We start from the raw sequence: 21,187 nt of genomic DNA on the forward strand, positions 1-21,187 counted from the left end.
AAATTCTTGAATGTGATTAAAATGGTGTTGCTGTCATCATAATGTAGAAACATTGAAAGTAGCAGAAGGAGGCCATTCAGCCCTTCACATCAGCTTCACCATTCATTATGATCGTGGCTCATCTTCCAGTTCCGTAATCTGTTCTTGCTTTCTTCCCTTATCCTTTGATTCCCTTTAGCCCCAAGAGCTATATGTAACTCTTTCTTAGAAACAAACAAATATTTTCACCTCAACTATTTTCTGTGGTAGAGAATACTTGAAGACATTTCTGCTTGGCAATGGTTTACCCCATATCCTCAGACTGTGACTGACTTAACTTCCCTGCCATTGGGAACATCCTTTCTGCATCTACCTTGTCTAGTTAGTTCTATTACAATTGAATAGGTTCCTATGAGATCCACCACCCTCCTAGTCATAACCGGCTCAATCTTTCCTCCACATCAGTCCTGCCACCCCAAGAATCAGCCTGGTAAATCTTCTGTGCAATCTTTCCATAGCAAGCATATCCTTCCTTGGATAAGGAGACCAAAACTGCATACAATATTCTAGGTATGGTCTCACCAAGGCCCCGTATAACTGCTCCTTTACTCAAATCCTCTTGCTGTGAAGGTCAGCATACCATTTGCCATTTTCACCGCCTGCTGCACCAACATGCTTACTTTCACTCTCCTCCCTCTATCTATAGATATTCAAATAAGAATCTGACTTCCTGTTGTCACTACCAAAGCGGATAACCTCACATTTATCCACATTGTACTGCATCTGCCATGCATTTGCCCATTCAACAACTTGTCCAAATCACACTGAAGCATCTCTGCATCCTCCTCACAGCTCACCCTCCCACCGAGTTTTGCAAATTTGGAGATATTACATTTAGTTCCCTTAACTAAATCCATGATCCCTGCAATACCGCACTAATCACTGCCTGCCACTTGGAAAAAGAATCTTTGTTTCCTGTATGCCAACCAGTTTTCTATCCACCTTAATACATTATCTCCAATCCTATGCACTTTAATCTTAAACGTTAATATCTTATGTGAGACCATGTCAAAAGCCTTCTGCTGGCTTCCCCTCATCAGCTCTACTAGTTACATCTCAAAGAATTCCAGTAGATTGATTTGAGCATGATTTCCTTTTTGTAAATCCATGCTGACTCTGTCAAATCTGACATTATTTTCCAAGTGCTCTGCTGTTAAATTTTTATGATGTGCTCTACCGTTTTATCATGTTGTAGTCGCTCATCCTGAAAGGGATCTTGCACAACTAGATTGCCAATTATTCCTTTTTCATTACACAATACCCAGTATAGGATGGCCGATTCCTAAACATGTTGGTCTAGAAAACTATCTCGTAGTCAAGGATTTTTCCTCTATGTATTGTTATTAATTTGATCAACCCAATCTATATGCAAATTGAAGTCATTCATAATTACAGATATTCCTTCTTCGCTTCCATCTGTAATTTACTGTTTAATGCCATCCCCAAAATCATCACTACAATTTGGGGTCTATGTACAACCCCAAATGTTTATTGCCTCTTGGTATTTCTCAGCTCTACTCATACAGATTCCACAACATTGGAACTAATATTCTGCCTCACTATTGCATTACTTGTCCCTTTAACCAGCAATGCAACCCCACTGCCTTTTTCTTTTTGTCTGTCCTTCCTAAATACTGACTGTTCAGTTTCCATCCCTGGTCACCCTGAAGCCATGTCTCCATAATCCCAACTACATCATGTCCATTTACATTCATTTGTGCGATTAATTCAGCCACTTCATTGTGAATGCACTGCACATTAAGCACAAAGCCTTAAGGCTTGTCTTTGTAGCATTCTTTGTCCCATTCTCATTACTTTTCACTGTGGCCCTGTTTGATTCTGGCCCTTGATTTCTCTGCCTATCACTTTTCTTATTCTCCTTTCTGTCTTTTCCTCATCCTTTTCTCCCCCCTCCTCTGACTGCTCGCGTAAGGTCTCATCCCTCTGCCATTTTTGTTTAAGTCCTCTCCAACTAAAAGGTAAAATTTATTTATTAGTCACAAGTAATTAACACTGCAATGAAGTTAGTGTGAAATTCCCATAGTCGTCACAGTCCGGCACCTGTTCAGGTCAATGCACCTAACCAGCATGTCTTTCAGAATGTGGGGGAAAACGGGAGCACCCGGAGGAAACCCACACATACACAGGGATAATGTGCAGGCTCCGCACAGGCAGTGACCCAAGCTGGGAATTGAACCTGGTCCCTGGCACTGAGGCAGCAGTGCTAACCATTGTGCTACTGCAAGTACCGTTCCCACGATATCAGTCCCGATCCTGCACAAGTGTAACCTCTCCAATTTCTACTGATCCTACCTCCCCTAGAATCAGCCTTAATATCCTAGGAATCTGAAACCCTCCCCCTCACGTCATCTATTCATCTGATATGTCCTGCTGTTTCCACTCTGACTAGCACGTGGCACTGGTGCTAATCCTGAAATCACTACCTTTGAGGTCCTACTTTTCAATTTGCTTCCTAACTCCCGATATTCTGCTGTTTGGCCTCATCCTTTTTTTTAACCTGTGCCATTTGTATCAATGTGTACCATGACCACTGGCTGTGTACCCCCTTCCCCTCCTGAATGTCCTACCGCTGCTCTGCACAGATGATTCCTGCACTGCCTGCCTTATCCTCTTGCTCTATCTGATGGTCACCCATTTCCTACCTATAGAGTCTTAGCCTGCTGTGCGACCACCTCTCCATAATGCTGTCGATGATACTCTACATGCCATGGATGTTCCACAGTGTCCCTGGTCACCGCTCCAGCTCTGAAATCTGAGCTTCTAGGAGCAACTTCCTGCACGCATGCTGGCCCTGACACTGGCAATATTCCAGGCTTCCCACATAAAGCAAGAGGAGCGCATCACAGCTTTGAGCTCTCTTGCTCTCTTGTGCAAGCTCTCTTGCACAATAGCTTACCCCTTTAAATTAAACCTTTGGAAGATACTTAAAATCAAATTACATCAATTGCTCTAGGGCCTTCCCTGGTCAAGATGAAAAGTGCAAGATGAAAAACTTCGACAAAATTTCTTTTTTCAGTAATACATAAGTCCTGTACTTCCAAATGATTATTGGATAATGGTTATTGAGTTATTTTTCTGTTTAGGTTTTAAAAAAAGCCCACCTTCATTTATAAGTTGCAGTCATAGATTTTTAAACTGTATATATGGCGAATAAACACTTGATTGTAGATGGTTATATTCTTCCTCAGATGCAGTTCAAAAGTTCCTTTTTTATTGGATGTTTCATTGCGGGTAGAACTCAAATTTGCATTAACCTAAGTATGCCCCTAGCTGAAGAACTGGCTCCATTTTAATTGCAGTGCAGGCAGGGTCAGCAGGAGTGCCTATAAACAGTCCTAACCCGATGTGTTGTGCAGCCGTTTGTTTAAAATGAATTTTTGTGTTTTTTATGTCCCAGGTGCCTCTAAAAGGGTGAGCTCTTGCAATTGGGGGGTGGGAGAGAGCTGAGTGCAGAAATTTATACCAGTGAAAACTCAAAAATTTCAAGTTTTTGTTTGTGAATGATGCACAGATTTGGTTACAAAGTTCCAGCACTAGATGTTCCAATTAAGAAGAAATAAGATGGCAGCAAAAAAAACAAACTGCTTTTGCTTTCCTTTCTTCTCGTAGGTTTTGTTAATAGCAGTGGACTGATTTTTGATGAGTAGTTTCATACACCAGTGATGGTGATTTGGCAGCTTTCATTCATGCCGTTACATATTTTTGGGAGTGTGTCATATCCAGAGACGCACTGATTTTTGTTGGCTTCATGATTTGCATATAACACAGCTGAGCGAAAGGATGTGGTTAATCACAAGCTGAAATTTCACAATGACAAGTCAGTGAATGAGAATTTAGCTGTGTGTGTGTATGTGTGTATATATATCATATATGTATATATACACGCATATTGGAACAGGTTCAAGGTACACAGTATTCTTTGCATGTCTGTTAGAGAATGTATAAAGACTAGGTTCTCGTGTTCTATCCTTCACCGCTTGGCTATCTGAATTCCAGATGTGTAATTCCATCATCTCACACTAGAATGCTGACAATGCGTGTACATCAATAGGTGTGTATATGTGTTTATATACTTTACTATATAATATATGCATATGTATGTGTTGATAGACACATATTAATGTAACAATTAGCTAGATATTCTTTTGGAGTGAAAGTGGTTGTTTAAATGTACTCAAGTGGTTTGGGTTTTATAAATGGTGTGCAGATGATTTTATTGTCTTGCTTGAAACCTCTCACTATTAGATAAGAGTAGAGAGGATTGTAAAGCAGAATGCATCATGGGGGCTAGATGACATCATAAGCAGTGAGATGTGTTATGACCTTGAAGCACGGTGTCAGGAAGGGGCTGCATTTCTTCCTGTGGTGCCTTTGTATTTCCTGGTAGTGTGTGTTATGGCAAACTGTAAAGGATGGCGAAGCCCCAACTGTTGAGTCACACAATTGGATCTATGGTATGTCACTGTAGTTTGCAATGTTGTGTGTTGGTGATTCTGGTGATTTCCAGTGGACAGCATGGTGGCACAGTGGTTAGCACAGCTGCCTCACAGCACCAGGGACCCGGCTTCAATTGCCCGCTTGAGTCATTGTCTATGTGGAGTCTGCACATTCTCCCCTTTTCTGCTTGGGTTTCCTCTGGTTGCTCCGGTTTCCTCCCACAGTCCAAAGCTGCGCGGGTTAGGTGGATTGGTCATGCTAAATTGCCCTTTAATGTTAGCAGGGGTTATGGGAATAGGCCTGGGTGGGATTGTGGTTGGTGCAGACTCGATGGGCTGAATGGCCTCCTTTTATTCTGTGGTATTCTATGATTAAGGGTAGCAGTGCAGTACATTGCAGGGTTATTGTATGGTTGCACAGAATGGTTGGAGACTTCTTATCTCCTTTCTGTCTTCCTCTCCCCTGCTCTTCTGCTGAATTTCCAGTTTCAGTCATGCTGCAGTGGAGAGTTAGTATAAAGACCTACAAAAACCCAGGGAGCTTACTGACTGCAGTTTGATGGGTGGAAGCCAGCCAGGTCTTTGGAGGAAGTGAAGAGATTTGTGTCCTTTGCCCTTGTGCTTCTATAAGTCTTTGCAGGCTCATTGGAACACAGTTGGTGCAGACTATCTGGTTTAGTGTGAATCACGCAGACCAGATTGGGGTTGTTATTCCAGACATGTGCTGTGTCATCACCTCTTAGACTGGTACTGTTCCAGTTTCTGAGGTTCCAGTTAGGCACCATGCTGCTGGCTGAGGGAAGGGATAAATACGCCAGGCTTCCTGGATAACAATCCACTGATTGCTATCCAGTGACCTCTGTTGGTTAATATGTGCTGACATTGGATGAGAGGCTGGATTGAGGGTGGTTGTAATGCTCTCAGCAGTCACTAAGCTGACCAGAAACTTGCTGGTAACTGTTGACTGAACTTGACCTGGCTGCTCAGGTGAGGTGACCCAAATCCAACTCTTAACTGTTTGGGCTTTTAATTGGCTGGGGGGCCATTTTGGAGATGTGAACATTGTCCGCTGTTTACACACCAAGCTTTGTTAATTAAACAGAAAATAATCTTAACAAATATAGGCAAGAGAAATTTGAAGATGGAAGCAACGTAGAAGCAAAATAGAAGAATCAAAGTTTTTTATTATTTAAACATGAACATTACAGGACTTGACCCAGACAAAAAAAAATGCCGCTTGAGCCAACTTAGCTGTGTTGTACCCCAGTTTGTCAGGCCCACATCAAACATATTTTCACGCTCTGAAACATGATCACCACCCAGTTAGACTTCAACAAAGAATGCTTTAAAAGGGATGTGCTTGATGTACTAGAGGAGGGAATGGGCGGAGGCAGCACACCCTCACCCGATTCACCCTCCTCTTCGTCCATGTCTGTGTTCCTTGTCAAATGTTGAATTGTTAATATGTATTTAAAAAGATACAGATGCGTAAATGACATGAGAGGCAATTTCTTGAAGGAAGTTATTCACACTTCATAGCACACTGCACTATTTGGAAAGCCGAAATGTTAGAAGGGGATCTTGCAGAGCCCCTTAATTTTCTATCTACTCTGCAGAATGTTTTCTGACAAGTTGGGTGTGACTTTTTAATCTTGTAGGTGCTATGTTGTAAATATTTTTAGTGCAGTTCAAAATTTTAAAGAATGAAATAATATTCCCAGTGTGGAGCCATGCAGTGCACATCAGGAATTAGAATTATAGAGTGTAGGAGGCCATTTGGACCATCAGCTCTACATGGACAGCAATCTCACCCAGGCCCTGTTTCCATAACCCCATGTATTTATGTTGCTAGGCCCCCTGACACTAAGGGGCAGTTTAACACAGCTATTCAACCTAACCTGCGCATCTTTGGACTATGGGAGGCAACTGGAGTACCCGGAGGAAACCCACGCAGACATGGGGAGAATGTGCAGATTCCACCCAGACCGTGACTCAAGCCAGTAATCAAACCTGAATCGCTGGTGCTGTGAGGCAGCAGTGTTAACCACGGTGCCGCCCCTGCAATTAGGAATGCTCATAAACAGGTCTGGAACAATTTTCCATCTGCCAAGTGTGAATTGTTGTGGATAAGTTCATTTTTCTACCCAAATCCTCCGTCTGCTGTCATGGTGCAAAAAAGTGCCTGTTTCCAATGAGTTTTTAAATAGTTATTGGGATTTGGGCATTGCTGGCATTTTATTGGCCTTCAGTCGTTGGTGATAAGCTACTTTCTTGAACTACTACTTTCTATCTGGTGGCGGTACCCCTAAGGCGTTATTAGGTGAAATGTTCCTGAATTTTGACCCCACACTAACGAGGGAATGATCAATAAATATATGTCTAAGTCAGGGAGGTGAATGCCTGGGAGTGAAACTTGGGGGAGGTGATATTCCCAGGCTCTTGTCCTCCTAGAACCTCCACAGCACAATTCAAGCAGGATAATTAAAGTCTTTTTATACCTGGTTTTCATTTCATAAGAACATAAGAAATAGGAGCAGGAGTAGGCCAACTAGCCCCTCGAGCCTGCCCCGCCATTCAATAAGATCATGGCTGATCTGACATGGCTCAGTTCCACATTCCCGCCCTCTCCCCATAACCCTTAATCCCCTCTCTTATCAAAAACCCATCAACCCGCGTCTTAAAAATATTTAGCGAGGTAGCCTCCACCACGGGCAGAGAATTCCAGAGATTCACCACCCTTTGAGTGAAGAAGGGTGAAGAACTGCCTGTTGAATTTTATTTAAGAAGCCTGTGACCTACATATGTAGTGAATCACACAAAAACAGAAAATGCTGGAAAATTTCAGCAAGTCTGACAGCATCTGTGGAGCGAGAACAGAGCCAGTGTTGAGTCTGGATGATCCTTCATCAAAGTGGTGAAGAATCATTCAGACTCAAAACATTGGCTCTATTCTCTCTCCACAGATGCTGTCAGACCTGTTGAGATTTTCCAGCATTTTCGATTTATTTCAGATTCCAGCATCCGTAGCATTTTGCCTTTATTAGGTAATGTTTGTAGTAACAATATCGAGTCTTTTTTTTTCCCTGATATAAGTTGATGAGCAGCGGTCTGTGTCAGTTTAGAAGGAAGTTAATTGAATGTTACTATTATAGGCTGATGTAAATCTTTGATACTCTTGTCAGATTTTCACACTCACTATTTTGTTTTGGTGACATGTTTTGGAACTTGTGCTTTTTTTTCAAAGGTTACTTTCAAACACGATTCATCAACTGTGGAAGTGCAAGATGACCACATCAAAGGTCCACTTAAGGTACACACTCATGTTTTTTTCCATTTTCCTTTGAACTTAATGATTGAGGAAGGTGCATCCTGAGAAGTATAATAGCTGCAAATAAAACAAAATGTGTAATGGAATATTTATTACCTTTGTACAGTGATTAGGTTGCTACAGTGAATGGGTTTTATTAACTGCTGAAATATTGAGTTCTGTTGGGGTCGGGGAGTGGGGAGTGACAGCCTACCTGTCCAACAACCCCATCTGATAAATATCTCCAAGTGAAGCTTGTTGCATTACGAATGAAACTCACTCATGAGTAAATATTTCATTTTGCAAATGATGTTTATCTTGCCTTAGTAGCAGTTTTAACAGACTATTTTTTTTTAACCAGTGTGCAGTTGGCAGTTATCATATTGTAAAGATCTACTTACCCTACTCTTAAACTACTTGCGCAGTAATAAAAATTCTCAGGTAGCAAATTTTCCACAGCCTGCTGAGATAGAAAAAGAGATGCATCCTGTTCTAAAAAGGACAATGCCTCCTCCCGCCAAGAACTCTTCATGCCTCCAATTCTAGCCTTTTGCATGCCCCCTATTTCTTTCACTCATCACTGGCAGATTGACTTCAATTGTCTAGGCCTTAAGCCCAGGAATGCTTTTTCTAAGTCTCTCCTCCTCTCTACCCCTCTCTCCTCCTTTAAGACAATCCTTAAAATCTACCTCTTTACACAGCCTTTGGCCATTTGTTCTAACTATTATGCTTCTTGTGATTGTGTCAAATAGCACAGTAGGAGACTATTTGGCCCATCACAGCTGTGCTGGATTTAAAAGAACTGTACAGTTAATTGTCACTTTCTGGCTCTTATCTATCTAGATTGTCCTTTGTTTTTCCTTGCATGTATGCATCTTAATGAATTCCTTTTTGACAGCTACGAGTGAATCAGCTTGTGACACCCTTTCCGGCAGTGCATTCCGGATCATCATAAATTACTGGATCAAAGAAAAATCCTCCTGTTGCCTTGGGTTCTTTTGCCTTGCGCTTTGAATTTGTGTAGTATGGTTATCAAACCTTCAGCTGTTGGAAAAGTTTCCCCTTATTTACTCTCATCAAAACCTTTCATGATTTTGACCATGTCTATTTGATCTACCCTGAATCTGTCTGCTCTAGAGAACCAGGATCTGTTAATCTTTCAGTCTGTCCATGGGGAGCTGGTGGAGTACTGTTACTGTCACTGGACCAGTAATCCAAGTACCCCAATGTAATGTGTGTGGACCATGGTTCAAATCCCACATGGCAAATGGCGAAATTTACATTCAATAAAAAATCTGGAATTTGTAAATCTGAAGCCATTGTCGATTTGTGATCATGAAACTATTATCAATTTACAGAGAGTTTGTGGTGCTTTTGTACTCTATTGCTATGTTATTGGGGTGGCCAGGTGGATAGCACTGCTGCTTTGCAGCACCAGGGTTCCAATCCTGGCTTGGGCCACTGTCTGTGTTGAGTTTGCACGTTCTTTCCGTGTCTGCGTAACTTTCTTACGGATGCTCCAGTTTCCTCCCACAGTCCAAAGATGTGCTGGTTAGGTGCATTGGCCAAGCTAAATTTTCCCTCAGGGTACCCAAACAGGCTACTAGGGGATTTTCACAGTAATTTCATTGCAGTGTTAATGTAAGCCTACTTGTGACTAATAAATAAGCTTGAAACTTTATGATTAAAGCCATAGATTCAATCTTTTTTTTTAGCGGCCTTCTTAATTTCTCCTGCCAGCTTCAAAAGTTTGTTTGCATTCACCCCCAGGTCTCTCAGTGCCTATTGTCTCTCATCATTCTTTCTACCAAAGTGTATCACTTTGCACCTCATTAAATTCTATCTGCTAAGTCTGCCCGTTTCGCCAGTCTGCCCATTTTGCCAGCCTGCCTGCCTGCCAGTTAAATTTTGAAATTTTCACTGTACACTCCAGCCCAAATCCAGTTTGTCTGATAATGCTCATGTGAAGCACTTTGGGATGTATTTAAATGTAAAATGTAACTTGTTGTTGTCAGACATTGTTGATTTGCTTGTACTGGTGTGGTGACCTGTTCTGTGACATGCGATTGTAAGTGGTTCAAATGGTTCTTCACTCTTTAGGGTGCTGAATTTATTCAAACATTATTCAAAGTCGGAGTGATTCTCAGTGGAAGGCAGTAACTGCAGTGTGATGTAAATAACAGGGAAATGATAACACTGGTGTATACAGTACAAATCAAACAAGATAATCTGTAACATGTCTGATCTTACTGATTAAATTTGGCATGTGGCAGATGGGACTGTGTTTTTGGAATTTATGATTTCAGTTCTAGTACTGTGACTGCTGCCATTCATACAGTAATTATCATTTCTCGAGCTTTGATTCATCCCTGCTCACAGCATATTGCATAACCTATCTCAGATTGGACTGGAGCGTTCTTGTCATTCTAACTTGCTGCAGTCATGTGTACAATATTTATAAGGATGGAACACAGCTTTGTACTCATTTAAATTTCTGAGGGTTTTTTTTAGGTGTTATGCTTTGCAGTGTCCCTGACTCTGCGTGTGTGCATGTTTCTACGTGTGTGTGTTTCTGTGTGTGTGCATGTAGTTCTGTTTCAGGATTCTTGTTTTCCTTCCATCCCTCTCTCCTGAAGTCTTGCTGATCTGTGATTTAACCTGAGTCCATTTTGCAGAGGCAAGGCTGAGACTGAGTACTTACAGATTAACTGACCACACTGCCCATCCTACCTAACTTGTATACTGTCCCCCTCCCAACACGCAGCCCATTCCAGCTGACCCCTATACTGTCCTCTCCCAATACACAGCCCATTCCATCTGACGCCTATATTGTCACCCTCCCAACGTACAGCCCATTCCAGCCGATCCCTATACTGTTCCCCACCCAACACACGGCCCATTCCAGCCGATCTCTATTCTGTCCCCTCCCAATCCACACAGCCCGTTCCAGCTGATCCCTATACTGTCCCCCTCCCAACACACAGCCCATTCCAGCCGATCCCTATACTGTTCCACTCCCAACACACGGCCCATTCCAGCCAATCCCTATACTGTCCCCCTCCCAACACACAGCCCATTCCAGCCAATCCCTATACTGTTCCCCTCCCTTTCTAGCCAATCCCTATACTGTCCCCCTCCCAACACACATCCCTTTGCAGCTGATCCCTATACTGTCACCATCCCAACACAGCCCATTCCAGTCGATCCCTATATTGTCCCTCTCCCAACACATAGTCCATTCCATCCGATCCCTATACTGTCCCCCTCCTAACACGCAACCCATTCCAGCTGATCCCTATACTGTCATCCTCCCAACACACAGCCCATTCCAGCCGATCCCTATACTGCCCCTCTCCCAGTCCACACAGCTCATTCCAGCTGATCTGATCCTGTGCTTGTTTCCTGACAGTGTTACTGAATCATCTATTGAGTGGGTCACCTTGATCCTTTTTCCCTTTCTCCACCCCAGTACCTTGCCGCCAGCCATGTCCCTATGATTGACTCTGAGTGTGATCAGGCAACTCCACAGAGTGTAGCAGTACATGTGGCTGAGCTACTTAGCAGGGTAAACATGTAGAGCCATTGTGCGAGTGCTGTTAAAAACAGACACATTAATTCTGTCTTGTACGTCCTTATTCAGAGGTTGTTAGTCAGTATTCCGGTGGGATCTGGTTTTTTTGGACACTATTAAGCACATTCCCTCCATGATTACACTGCCTGCTCATTGCTGTCCAGCTGATGTAATGCAACATAAATATCCTGCTTCCTCTTGGGTGCTTTCCTCTTGGTTTGAGCCATTAAATATTCTTCACAATACAGTCAGTTTGCAGAACTAAATATAATTGAATCTCAGTAGTTGTATAAATGCTGCTTCCTCTGTGCAGATAATGTGAACAGGATTGATTTTCAGCCCACATACACATAAACTGAGCTGCCCCTTTATTCAGAATATTGCCTGACTGCTGTACCAACACAGCCAAAGCTGGTATGAAAGCTAACTAGTACAAATGCTGCAAATCTGAAACAAGAATAAAAACTGACACAGAGCTCAGCAGGTCAGTGTTGAGAGGAACAGAGTCAACATTTCAGGTCAGTGATCTTCCATCAGAGTTCTTGGGTTCTGACAAAGGGTCATTAACCTGAAGCGATAACTCTGATTCCCTCCACAAATGCTGCTCGGCATGACACTTGCCAGTGTTTTTGGTTTGCCAAAAACTGGGGCAGCGCAGTGGTTAGCACTGCTGCCTCACAGCACCAGGGACCTGGGTTCAATCCCTGCTTGGGTCACTGTCTGTGCGGAGTCTGCACATTCTCCCCATGTCTGCGTTGGTTTCCTCCGGGTGCTCCGGTTTCCTTCCACTGTCTGAAAGACGTGCTGGTTAGGTGGATTGCCCGTGCTAAACTGCTCCTTAGTGCCGCGGAATGCATACGTTAGAGGGATTAGTGGGGTAAATATGTGGAGTTACGGGGATAGGTGGATTTGTTGTCAGTGCAGACCTGAAGGGCCAAATGACCTCCTGCACTGTAGGGATTCTTTGAACTGGACTTGTCCACATTTGCACTTTCACGAAGCTCATCAGGCAGTGATCAGCATGGGAAACCCTGCAATTTTTCAACTCTTCTGCTTTTACCTTTGCCTTTCCTTTTTCCTCTTGCGCCCCCCCCCCGCCCCAAAAAAAGGGTTGCTGATGCCACTTTTCTCCCAAAGAACAAAATCAGCCCGGGAAACAGGCCCTTCGGCCCAACGAGCCCGCGCCGCCACCTCAACACCACCAGTCCACCTCTCTACCCATGACCCCTGTCTAATGTTTTATGGCCATCCGGATTGAGGGAAACTGATTTAGGGACAATTTATTCCTGCCAATCAGCCTAACAGCACATCTTTGGGGTGTGGGAGGAAACCGGAGCACCCGGAGAAAACCCACGCAAGCATGGGGAGAATGCGCGAACTCCCACAGACACTGGCCCAAATCCATGTGTCTGCACAGCAATCAGTGATAGTCACTGAGCTGTCGTCTTGCCCAGTATCTTGTCCAGTTTAGGCACACACTAACAACCTGAAGCACTAGGCCAATCTCAAACAACCAAGAGCAGCCCCAGTATGACCCATCGTGTGTATGCCCCTCGTTGGACACGAGGTGGACCGACTTAAAACCTGTGAATGAAAAGAGAAAAACATTATTATCATACTATACCCATTTACATTACCAGGGACGCCCCAATGCTAATGACCCTTATTTAAAAGGATCTCCTATATCCACCCATCTCCAACTCAGTGCCTGTCTAAGTTACTCTTAAAGGACTCTAGCGTGTTTGCCTCCACCACCTTACTTGGCAGAGCATTCCATACCCTCACTACCCTCTGTGTGAAAAACCTCCCTCTAATATCTGTGTTGTACCTCTCCCCCCTCACCTTAAGTCCATGGCCCCTTGTCCTACATGTCTCTATCATAGGAGATAGCTTACCTCTGTTTACTCTATCTATACCCTTCATAATCTTATATACCTCCATTAGATCCCCCCTCAGTCGACGTCTTTCAAGGGAAAAGAGCCCCAATTTCTTCAATCTTTCCTCATACCCCAGTCCTTCCATACCAGGCAACATCCTGGTAAACCTCCTCTGCACTCTCTCCAGAGTCTCCACGTCCTTCCGGTAGTAAGGCGACCAGAACTGGACGCAGTACTCCAAATGCGGCCTAACCAACGTTCTGTACAACTGCAACATTAGACTCCAGCTCTTATATTCTATACCCCTTCCTATAAAGGCTAACATACCATAGGCTTTCTTCACTCTCCACTTGCACTGCCACCTTCAAAGACTTGTGCACTTGCACCCCCAGGTCTCGCTGTGATTCTATACTCCTTACGGGCTTACCCTTTATCACATAACTTCCCCCTACATTGTTTCGGCCAAAATGCATCACCTCACATTTATCCAGATTAAACTCCATTTGCCACGTATCTGCCCAATCAACCAGCCTATCAATATCCCGCTGTATTGCCAGACACTGCTCCTCACTGCCCGCCAATCCAGCCATCTTGGTGTCATCAGCAAATTTGCTGATCACACCACCCACTCCCTCTTCCAAATCATTTATATACGCTACAAAGAGAAGAGGTCCCAGTACTGAGCCCTGTGGCACACCACTAGTGACAGACCTCCAGGTAGAAAAAGACCCCTCCACTACTACTCTCTGACTCCTCTTTGCAAGCCAGTTCTCTACCCATCTAGATACCTGACCACATATCCCATGAGCTTTAATCTTCTGTACCAACCTACCATGAGGGACTTTGTCAAACGCCTTACTGAAATCCATATAGACGACATCAACGGCTCGTCCTTCGTCAACCGTTTTTGTCACCTCCTCAAAGAATTCTACCAGATTCATAAGGCAAGACTTCCCCTTGACAAAGCCATGCTGCGTATCCTTAATCAGATCGCAACGCTGCAAGTGCGCATACATCCTATCCCTAAGAATCCTCTCCATCAACTTACCTACCACTGATGCTAAGCTCACTGGCCTATAGTTACCCGGGCTATCCCTCCTACCCTTTTTAAACAACGGTACCACGTTCGCTATCCTCCAGTCCTCTGGGACCTCACCTGTGTCCAAAGAAGAGACAAAGATTAGCGTCAGAGGCCCAGCAATCTCATCCCTCGCCTCTCTAAGCAGCCTAGGATAAATGCAGTCGGGCCCCAGAGATTTATTGGTTTTAATGCCATCTAAAAGCCCTAACACTTCTTCCCTCGTAATCGATAGATCTTTCAATTGGTCTACCGCTCCCTCAATGACCGTACCAGACATCAAGCCCCTCTCCTTCGTGAATACCGACGCAAAGTATTCATTCAGGATCTCCCCCATTCCCTCTGCCTCTAAACACAATTCCCCACGTTTGTCCCTGAGAGAACCGATTTTACCCCTAGCCACCCTTTTGTTCTTAAGATAAGAATAAAACGCCTTTGGATTCTCCTTAACCCTACCTGCCAAAGCCATCTCATGCCCCCTCTTTGCTCTCCTAAATCCCTGTTTGAGATCCCTCCTACTCTCTCTGTATTCCTCCAACGCTCTCTCCGTTCCCAGCTGCTTAGACCTGACATACGCCTCTTGTTTCTTCCTAACCAGGTCTTCTATATCTCTAGTAATCCACGGTTCCCTAATCCTACCTTTCCCATCCTTTCTCCTAACCGGCACATGCCTTTCCTGCACCCTTTGCAGTTTTCCCTTGAAAGACTCCCACATGCCTAACGTGGTCTTGCCTTCCAACAGCCTATCCCAGTCTGTATCCCTAAGCTCCTGCCTAATCCGGCTGTTTCTAGCCTTCCCCCAATTTAGCACCCTCCCCTTAGGACAGCTCTCATCTTTTTCCATTCGTATCCTAAAGTAGATGGAGTTGTGGTCACTATTAGCCACATGTTCGCCTACCGCAACCTCAACCACCTGACCCGGCTCATTTTCCAGAACTAAATCCAGTATCGCCCCCTCTCTAGTCGGGCTACCTACATACTGTTGCAAGGATCCTTCCAGTACACATCTTACAAATTCCTCCCCATCAAACCCCCCCAGCTCTAGGCACCTTCCAGTCCACCCCAGGGAGATTAAAATCTCTCACTACAACAACCCTATTCTTCCTACACTTATCCAAAATGTCCCTACATATACCCTCTTCCACTGCCTGTGGGCTATCGGGCGGCCTATAGTACACTCCTAGCATAGTAATGGCCCCCTTCCTATTCTCAACTCCACCCACAGAGACTCAATTTCCAACCCCTCCATGTTATCCTCCCTCTGCACCGCTGTGATCCGCTCGCTACCTAAGAGTGCCACTCCCCCTCCTCATTTCAACCCTCCCCTATCACGCCTAAAACACGTATACCCTGGGACATTTAGCTGCCAGTCCTGCCCCTCCTTTAACCACGTCTCTGTTACTGCCACCACATCTAAATTCCTCGCGAACATCAAGGCCCTAATTTCATCCGACTTTCCCGTCACACTCCTCGCATTAAAACAGATGCACCTAAGACCCTCAGGCCCTCTCAGATCCTCCTTCTCCTGGGGGATTTTCCTATCAACTAGACTTACCCTGACCTCCAACTCACTCCCACTGCCTGAGCTGTCTCTCTCCTCCCCACCCCCCCTCCATACTAGTTTAAACCCTGCCTAAACACTCCAGCCAACCTCCCAGCTAAAATATGTGTCCCCTTCCCATTTAAGTGTTCCCTTTCCCTATCCCTCTTATAGAAGTGCCCTTCCTTTGCAAAGACTTCCCAATGGTCAACAAAACTAAAACCCTCTGTCCTGCACCAATCCCTCAGCCATGCATTCAGCTGCAGGATCTCATTATTCTAAGAACATAAGAACATAAGAAATAGGAGCAGGAGTAGGTCATCTAGCCCCTCGAGCCCGCCCCGCCATTCAATAAGATCATGGCTGATCTGTTGTGGTTCAGTTCCACATTCCCGCCCTCTCCCCATAACCCTTAATCCCCTTGCCTATCAAAAACCTATCAACCCGCGTCTTAAAAATATTTAGCGAGGCAGCCTCCACCACTTCAACGGGCAGAGAATTCCAGAGATTCACCACCCTTTGAGTGAAGAAGTTCCTCCTCAACTCCATTCTAAACCGTCCCCCCTTTATCTTGAGGCTGTGCCCTCTAGTCCTACTGTCATCTCTGAGCGGGAAGAGCCTCTCCACCTCTATCCTATCCATCCCATTCATCATCATATATGTGTCAATGAGATCTCCCCTCATTCTTCTAAACTCTAACGAGTACAAGCCTAGTTTATTCAGCCTCTCCTCATAGTTCAACCCCCTCAACTCTGGAATCAGCCTAGTAAACCTCCTCTGCACTCCCTCCAAGGCCAAAATATCCTTGCGTAAGTGCGGCGACCAAAACTGCACACGGTACTCCAGCTGCGGCCTCACCAGTGCCCTATACAGCTGCAGCAAGACCTCCCTACTTTTATATTCAATCCCCCTCGCTATGAAGGCCAGCATCCCATTTGCCTTCCTGACCACCTGCTGCACCTGCAGGCTGGGTTTTTGCGACTCATGCACAAGGACCCCGAGGTCCCTCTGCACCGTCGCATGCTGCAGTTTTTCGCCATGCAAGTAATAGTCCTTCCTACCATTATTCCTACCAAAGTGGACAACCTCACATTTGCGAACATTAAATTCCATTTGCCATTTCCTGGCCCATTCGCCCAGCCTATCTAGATCCTTCTGCAGACTCTCCACACCCTCCGCACAATTTGCCGTTCCACCAATCTTGGTGTCATCAGCAAATTTCGACACCCTACACTCGGTTCCCTCCTCCAGATCATCTATATAAATGGTAAATAGCTGAGGCCCCAGCACCGACCCCTTGGGGCACTCCACTAGTCACCAACCGCCAATCCGAATAGCACCCATTGACCCCCACTCTCTGCCTCCTATTTGACAGCCAATCCTCTATCCATGCTAACACCCTACCCCCAACTCCATGCCCCCTGACCTTCTGTAATAACCTCTTGTGAGGCACCTTGTCAAACGCCTTCTGAAAATCAAGAAACACCACATCCACCAGCTCTCCTCTATCCATCGCCCTAAACACGTCCTCATAGAACTCCAATAAATTCGTCAGACACGACTTCCCCTTAACGAAACCGTGCTGCGTCTGCTCTATCAAACAATTCTCCTCAAGATGCCTCGCTATTTTCTCCTTGATCACGGATTCTAACATTTTACCTACAACAGACATTAAACTAACCGGCCTATAATTCCCTGCCTTTTTCCTGCCACCCTTCTTAAACAACGGCGTAACATTAGCTGTTTTCCAATCTTCCGGCACTTCCCCGGAATCCAGCGACGTTTGGAAAATAATCACCAAGGCCCAATCATTCTTATCCCTGCTATTGCTGGGCACTGGCAGCAGCCCAGAGATCGCCACCCTGGAGGCCCTACACTTCAGCCTGGCTCCCAACTCCCTGAACTGCGTACGTATTTCCCCCCTACTCTTCCTTCCTATGTCCTTCTCTCCTACATGTATAATTATATCCGCCTGGGTCCCTTGGCCCTTCAAGATTCCCTCCACCCTCTCCGACACATCCTGTACCTCAGCTCCAGGGAAGCAGACCACCATCCTGGAGTCCCGCTTTTGCCCACAGAACCGCCTATCAACTCCTCTAACCCTCCCGTCCCCCACCACTATCTCACATCCAGCCCCCTTCCTTCCCTCTGAGGCATTTTCCTCTTCTCCTCGTGCCCTTTCCACCTCAGTTGGTGCCTTACCCCAACTACCCACCAGCACCTTTCCTGAGAATAGCTAACTGTGCACAGACCTGGAGTTGAATCCATCACCATCCTGCTCTGTGTTTCAGTACTGGACCATATGGTACATTTGCTCATCGAATCATCTAATGTTATACTGTCTCTTTTTGGCATTGCAATGAGCCATCGTGGAGTTGAAAAGTTCAACCATGGAATGCTTGCGCAAGCTCGAGGGGATGTATGACCTAATCCTGCTCTGAAGTTTTATGTTCTGTTTTTCCCTTCACCGTAATGCACACAGCTTGTGGTGACTGTCAAATTGCTGGGCATCCGACAGAGTAGAGTGACTTCACCAGGAGTTCCACAAACAAACCTCTATTTTCAATATTTTAAAGGGTGGCAGCTTCATATCAGAACAGGGCTGTTCTTACGGGCGATGATTAAGCTGTGGCCAGCATAACTGAAATATGCAAATCCTTTGGTCTCATTAGTCTCTTGTTATCCAATCTGTACAACTTGATCAAGTTAATTGGAGACATAAGACTCTAAACATCGTAACAGTCTTGGTCTAAACATGGGAAAAATAACTTAATTCCAGAAGTATGGTGAGACTGACTGCTCTTGACCGAGGCAGCATTTGACTGACGGTGGCATCAAGGAACACTTGCAAAATTGAAGTCGCAACATTCAGACTTGGGCTGATAAGTGACAAAAACATTTACTCTGCACAACTGCCAAGCAATGACCATCTCCAACAAGAGAGAATCTAACAATCTCCCCATGGCAGTCAGTGGCTGTACCATCGCTGAATCCCCCACTATCAACAACCTGAGGGTTACCATTGATCAGAAACTGAATTGCACCAGCCATATAAATACTGTGCTTACAGAAGTAAGTCAGAGGCTGGGAATTCTGCAGAGAGCAATTTGCCTCCTGACACCTCAAAATCTGTCCACCATCTATGAGGTACCAGTTTGATGGAATAATCTTGACTTGCCGAGATGAGTGCAGCTCAGAAAACACTCAAGAAGCTCAATACCGTCCAGGATAAAGCAGCCCAGTGGGTTTACATTGCACCCACCACCTTCATCATTCATTTCTACCACCATTTGGATACAGTGGCACCATTATGAACCATCTTGTACCATCTACAAGTTGCAAAACAGCAACTTATCAGGGCTCCTTCCAAGCCCATGAACTATCTCTCTTGCTGACTTGCAACTCCCTCTCGCTCCCCCTCACCGTTCCCTCTTGCCTCCCCCTAGTCCCTTGCCCCCCCTTGCACCCTCGCTCCCTCGTGCCCTTGCTCCCTCACTGTCTCTCAGGAAGGCAGATTTTGAAATCTCTCGGCGGACCTGATATTAAAGTGGAATTGGCAGGATATGGCTCCCAGGTCAGAGACTCGCTAACCCTCTTCTCACACATGGACTTCAGTAGTGAAACCAGTCTGTGCACCAATTGGTCTTTGTGATAAGTTACAAAGCTTGTGATCAAATGAAGACAAATGTTAGGTTACCTGATCTAGATACGGTTTGATATAGATGAGGTTTTCCACATTCTTAGATTTCAGTTCCACTTCCACAAACATTTCTTAAAGTTGCTAACACTTTTGTTTAGCCATGTGCTTTAGTTCCTTGCAAGAGCTCTGTCATGTTTAGAAAGAACACTTTGATACCAAGACCTGTAATTCATAATACCATTTTCTAATCCAAAAGTGAGCAACCCTTTGCTTTTGAGCAGTGTTCTTCCAAATGGGATGCTAAGAGGCAAGCACAGAAACTGAGCTGACGGTGGTGCGCTATCTTTTGCTGAATCTGTCACCCTAGCCTTTGTTATCTGTAGATGCGACTATTCCAATGCTATACTAGCCATCCTCATCTTCTACACTTTGCAAGCCTGACCCAAGACTGTGCTGCCTGTATTCTAACCCACACCAAGCTTGTTCATCCATCATCGCTGACCTACATGGAACCTGGTCCAATTTAAAATCCTCATCCTTGTGTTCAAAATTTTTTTTATTTATTCATGGGACATGGGTGTCACTGGCTGGCCAGCATTTATTGCCCATCGCTAGTTTGCTCTTGGAGGGCAATTGAAAGTCACCCACATTGCTGTGGCTCTGGAGTCACATGTAGGTCAGATCAGGTAAGGATGATAGATTTCCTTCCCTAAAGGACATTAGTGAACCTGATGGGTTTTTCCGACAATCAACAATGGTTTCATGGTCATCAGTAGATTCTTAATTCCAGATTTTTTAAATTGAGTTCGAATTCTACCACTTGCTGTGGTGGGATTCGAATCCGGGTCCCCAGAACATTAGCTGAGTTTATGGATTAATAGTAGCCTAGTGATAATACCACTAGGCCATTACCTCCACTCTGCTGTCTCCACCTTTCCCAAACTTTGCAAGCTCCTTCATCCCTGCTACCCTGCGAGATATTCTGGCTTCTTTTGCATACCTGCTTTGCTTCAGTCTTTCACTGGTGCCCACTCTTTCAGCTGTCTGTTTCCCAAACATTGAAATGATCTCTGTCTCTATCTCCCTCCTTTCAGATGCTCCTTGAAACCAACCTCTTTTGTCAAAATTTTAGACCACGTGTTTTCTTCCTTGGCTCCATATGTAATATTGGTTGATATTGCTGTTGTGACATGCTATGGGATGATTTGCAAACATAAAAGATGGACAGGAAAAATACAGCTGATTTTGGCCAATAATTGTCATGTCTGGACTATAAGACATTCCTTCTCCTACCTCTAACCCCAGTCATGTCATTTCCTGGGAGAAGCAAAACAAACTCCAGAAAAACAAAGGACGAACGGTGCTCTGGAAAATTCCTCTTTGACCTCCTCAAGCAGTTAGAAGCAGTCCAGGAGATTGTGATGACTAAGTGTACCCTATAAAGGCTCTTGACTCCCATAGGAGTCCAGTCGGGAACTAGTCTGCCTCCTCCTCACAAGTTACAGAGATTCAACAAAATATATACTGACTAAGCTCTCGGAAAAGAGAGTACTAAGTTTAAGGCTTATTCTTTTTTGTCACAAGTAGGCTTACATTCACATTGCAGCAAAGTTACTGTGAAAATCTCCAAGTCCCCACACTCCTGTTTGGGTACACTGAGGGAGAATTTATCATGGCC

The 21,187-nt window shown here is 44.7% G+C and overlaps 1 protein-coding gene across 3 annotated transcripts in view; it reads left to right on the plus strand.

Annotated features, from left to right (window-relative positions):
* The window catches only part of arid4b (AT-rich interaction domain 4B), a 196,279-nt gene that overhangs the window by 43,475 nt on the left and 131,617 nt on the right, over window positions 1-21,187 (plus strand). For all 3 annotated transcript variants that reach the window (XM_080191891.1, XM_080191893.1, XM_080191892.1), the window contains exon 4: window positions 7,741-7,806. In XM_080191891.1, the coding sequence (XP_080048017.1) occupies window positions 7,741-7,806 (66 nt within the window). The remainder of the gene's footprint in view (window positions 1-7,740; window positions 7,807-21,187) is intronic.

Source organism: Carcharhinus amblyrhynchos, chromosome 7 (assembly GCF_965287045.1).
Source record: "Carcharhinus amblyrhynchos chromosome 7, sCarAmb.v2.hapA, whole genome shotgun sequence".
NCBI lineage: Eukaryota > Metazoa > Chordata > Chondrichthyes > Carcharhiniformes > Carcharhinidae > Carcharhinus > Carcharhinus amblyrhynchos.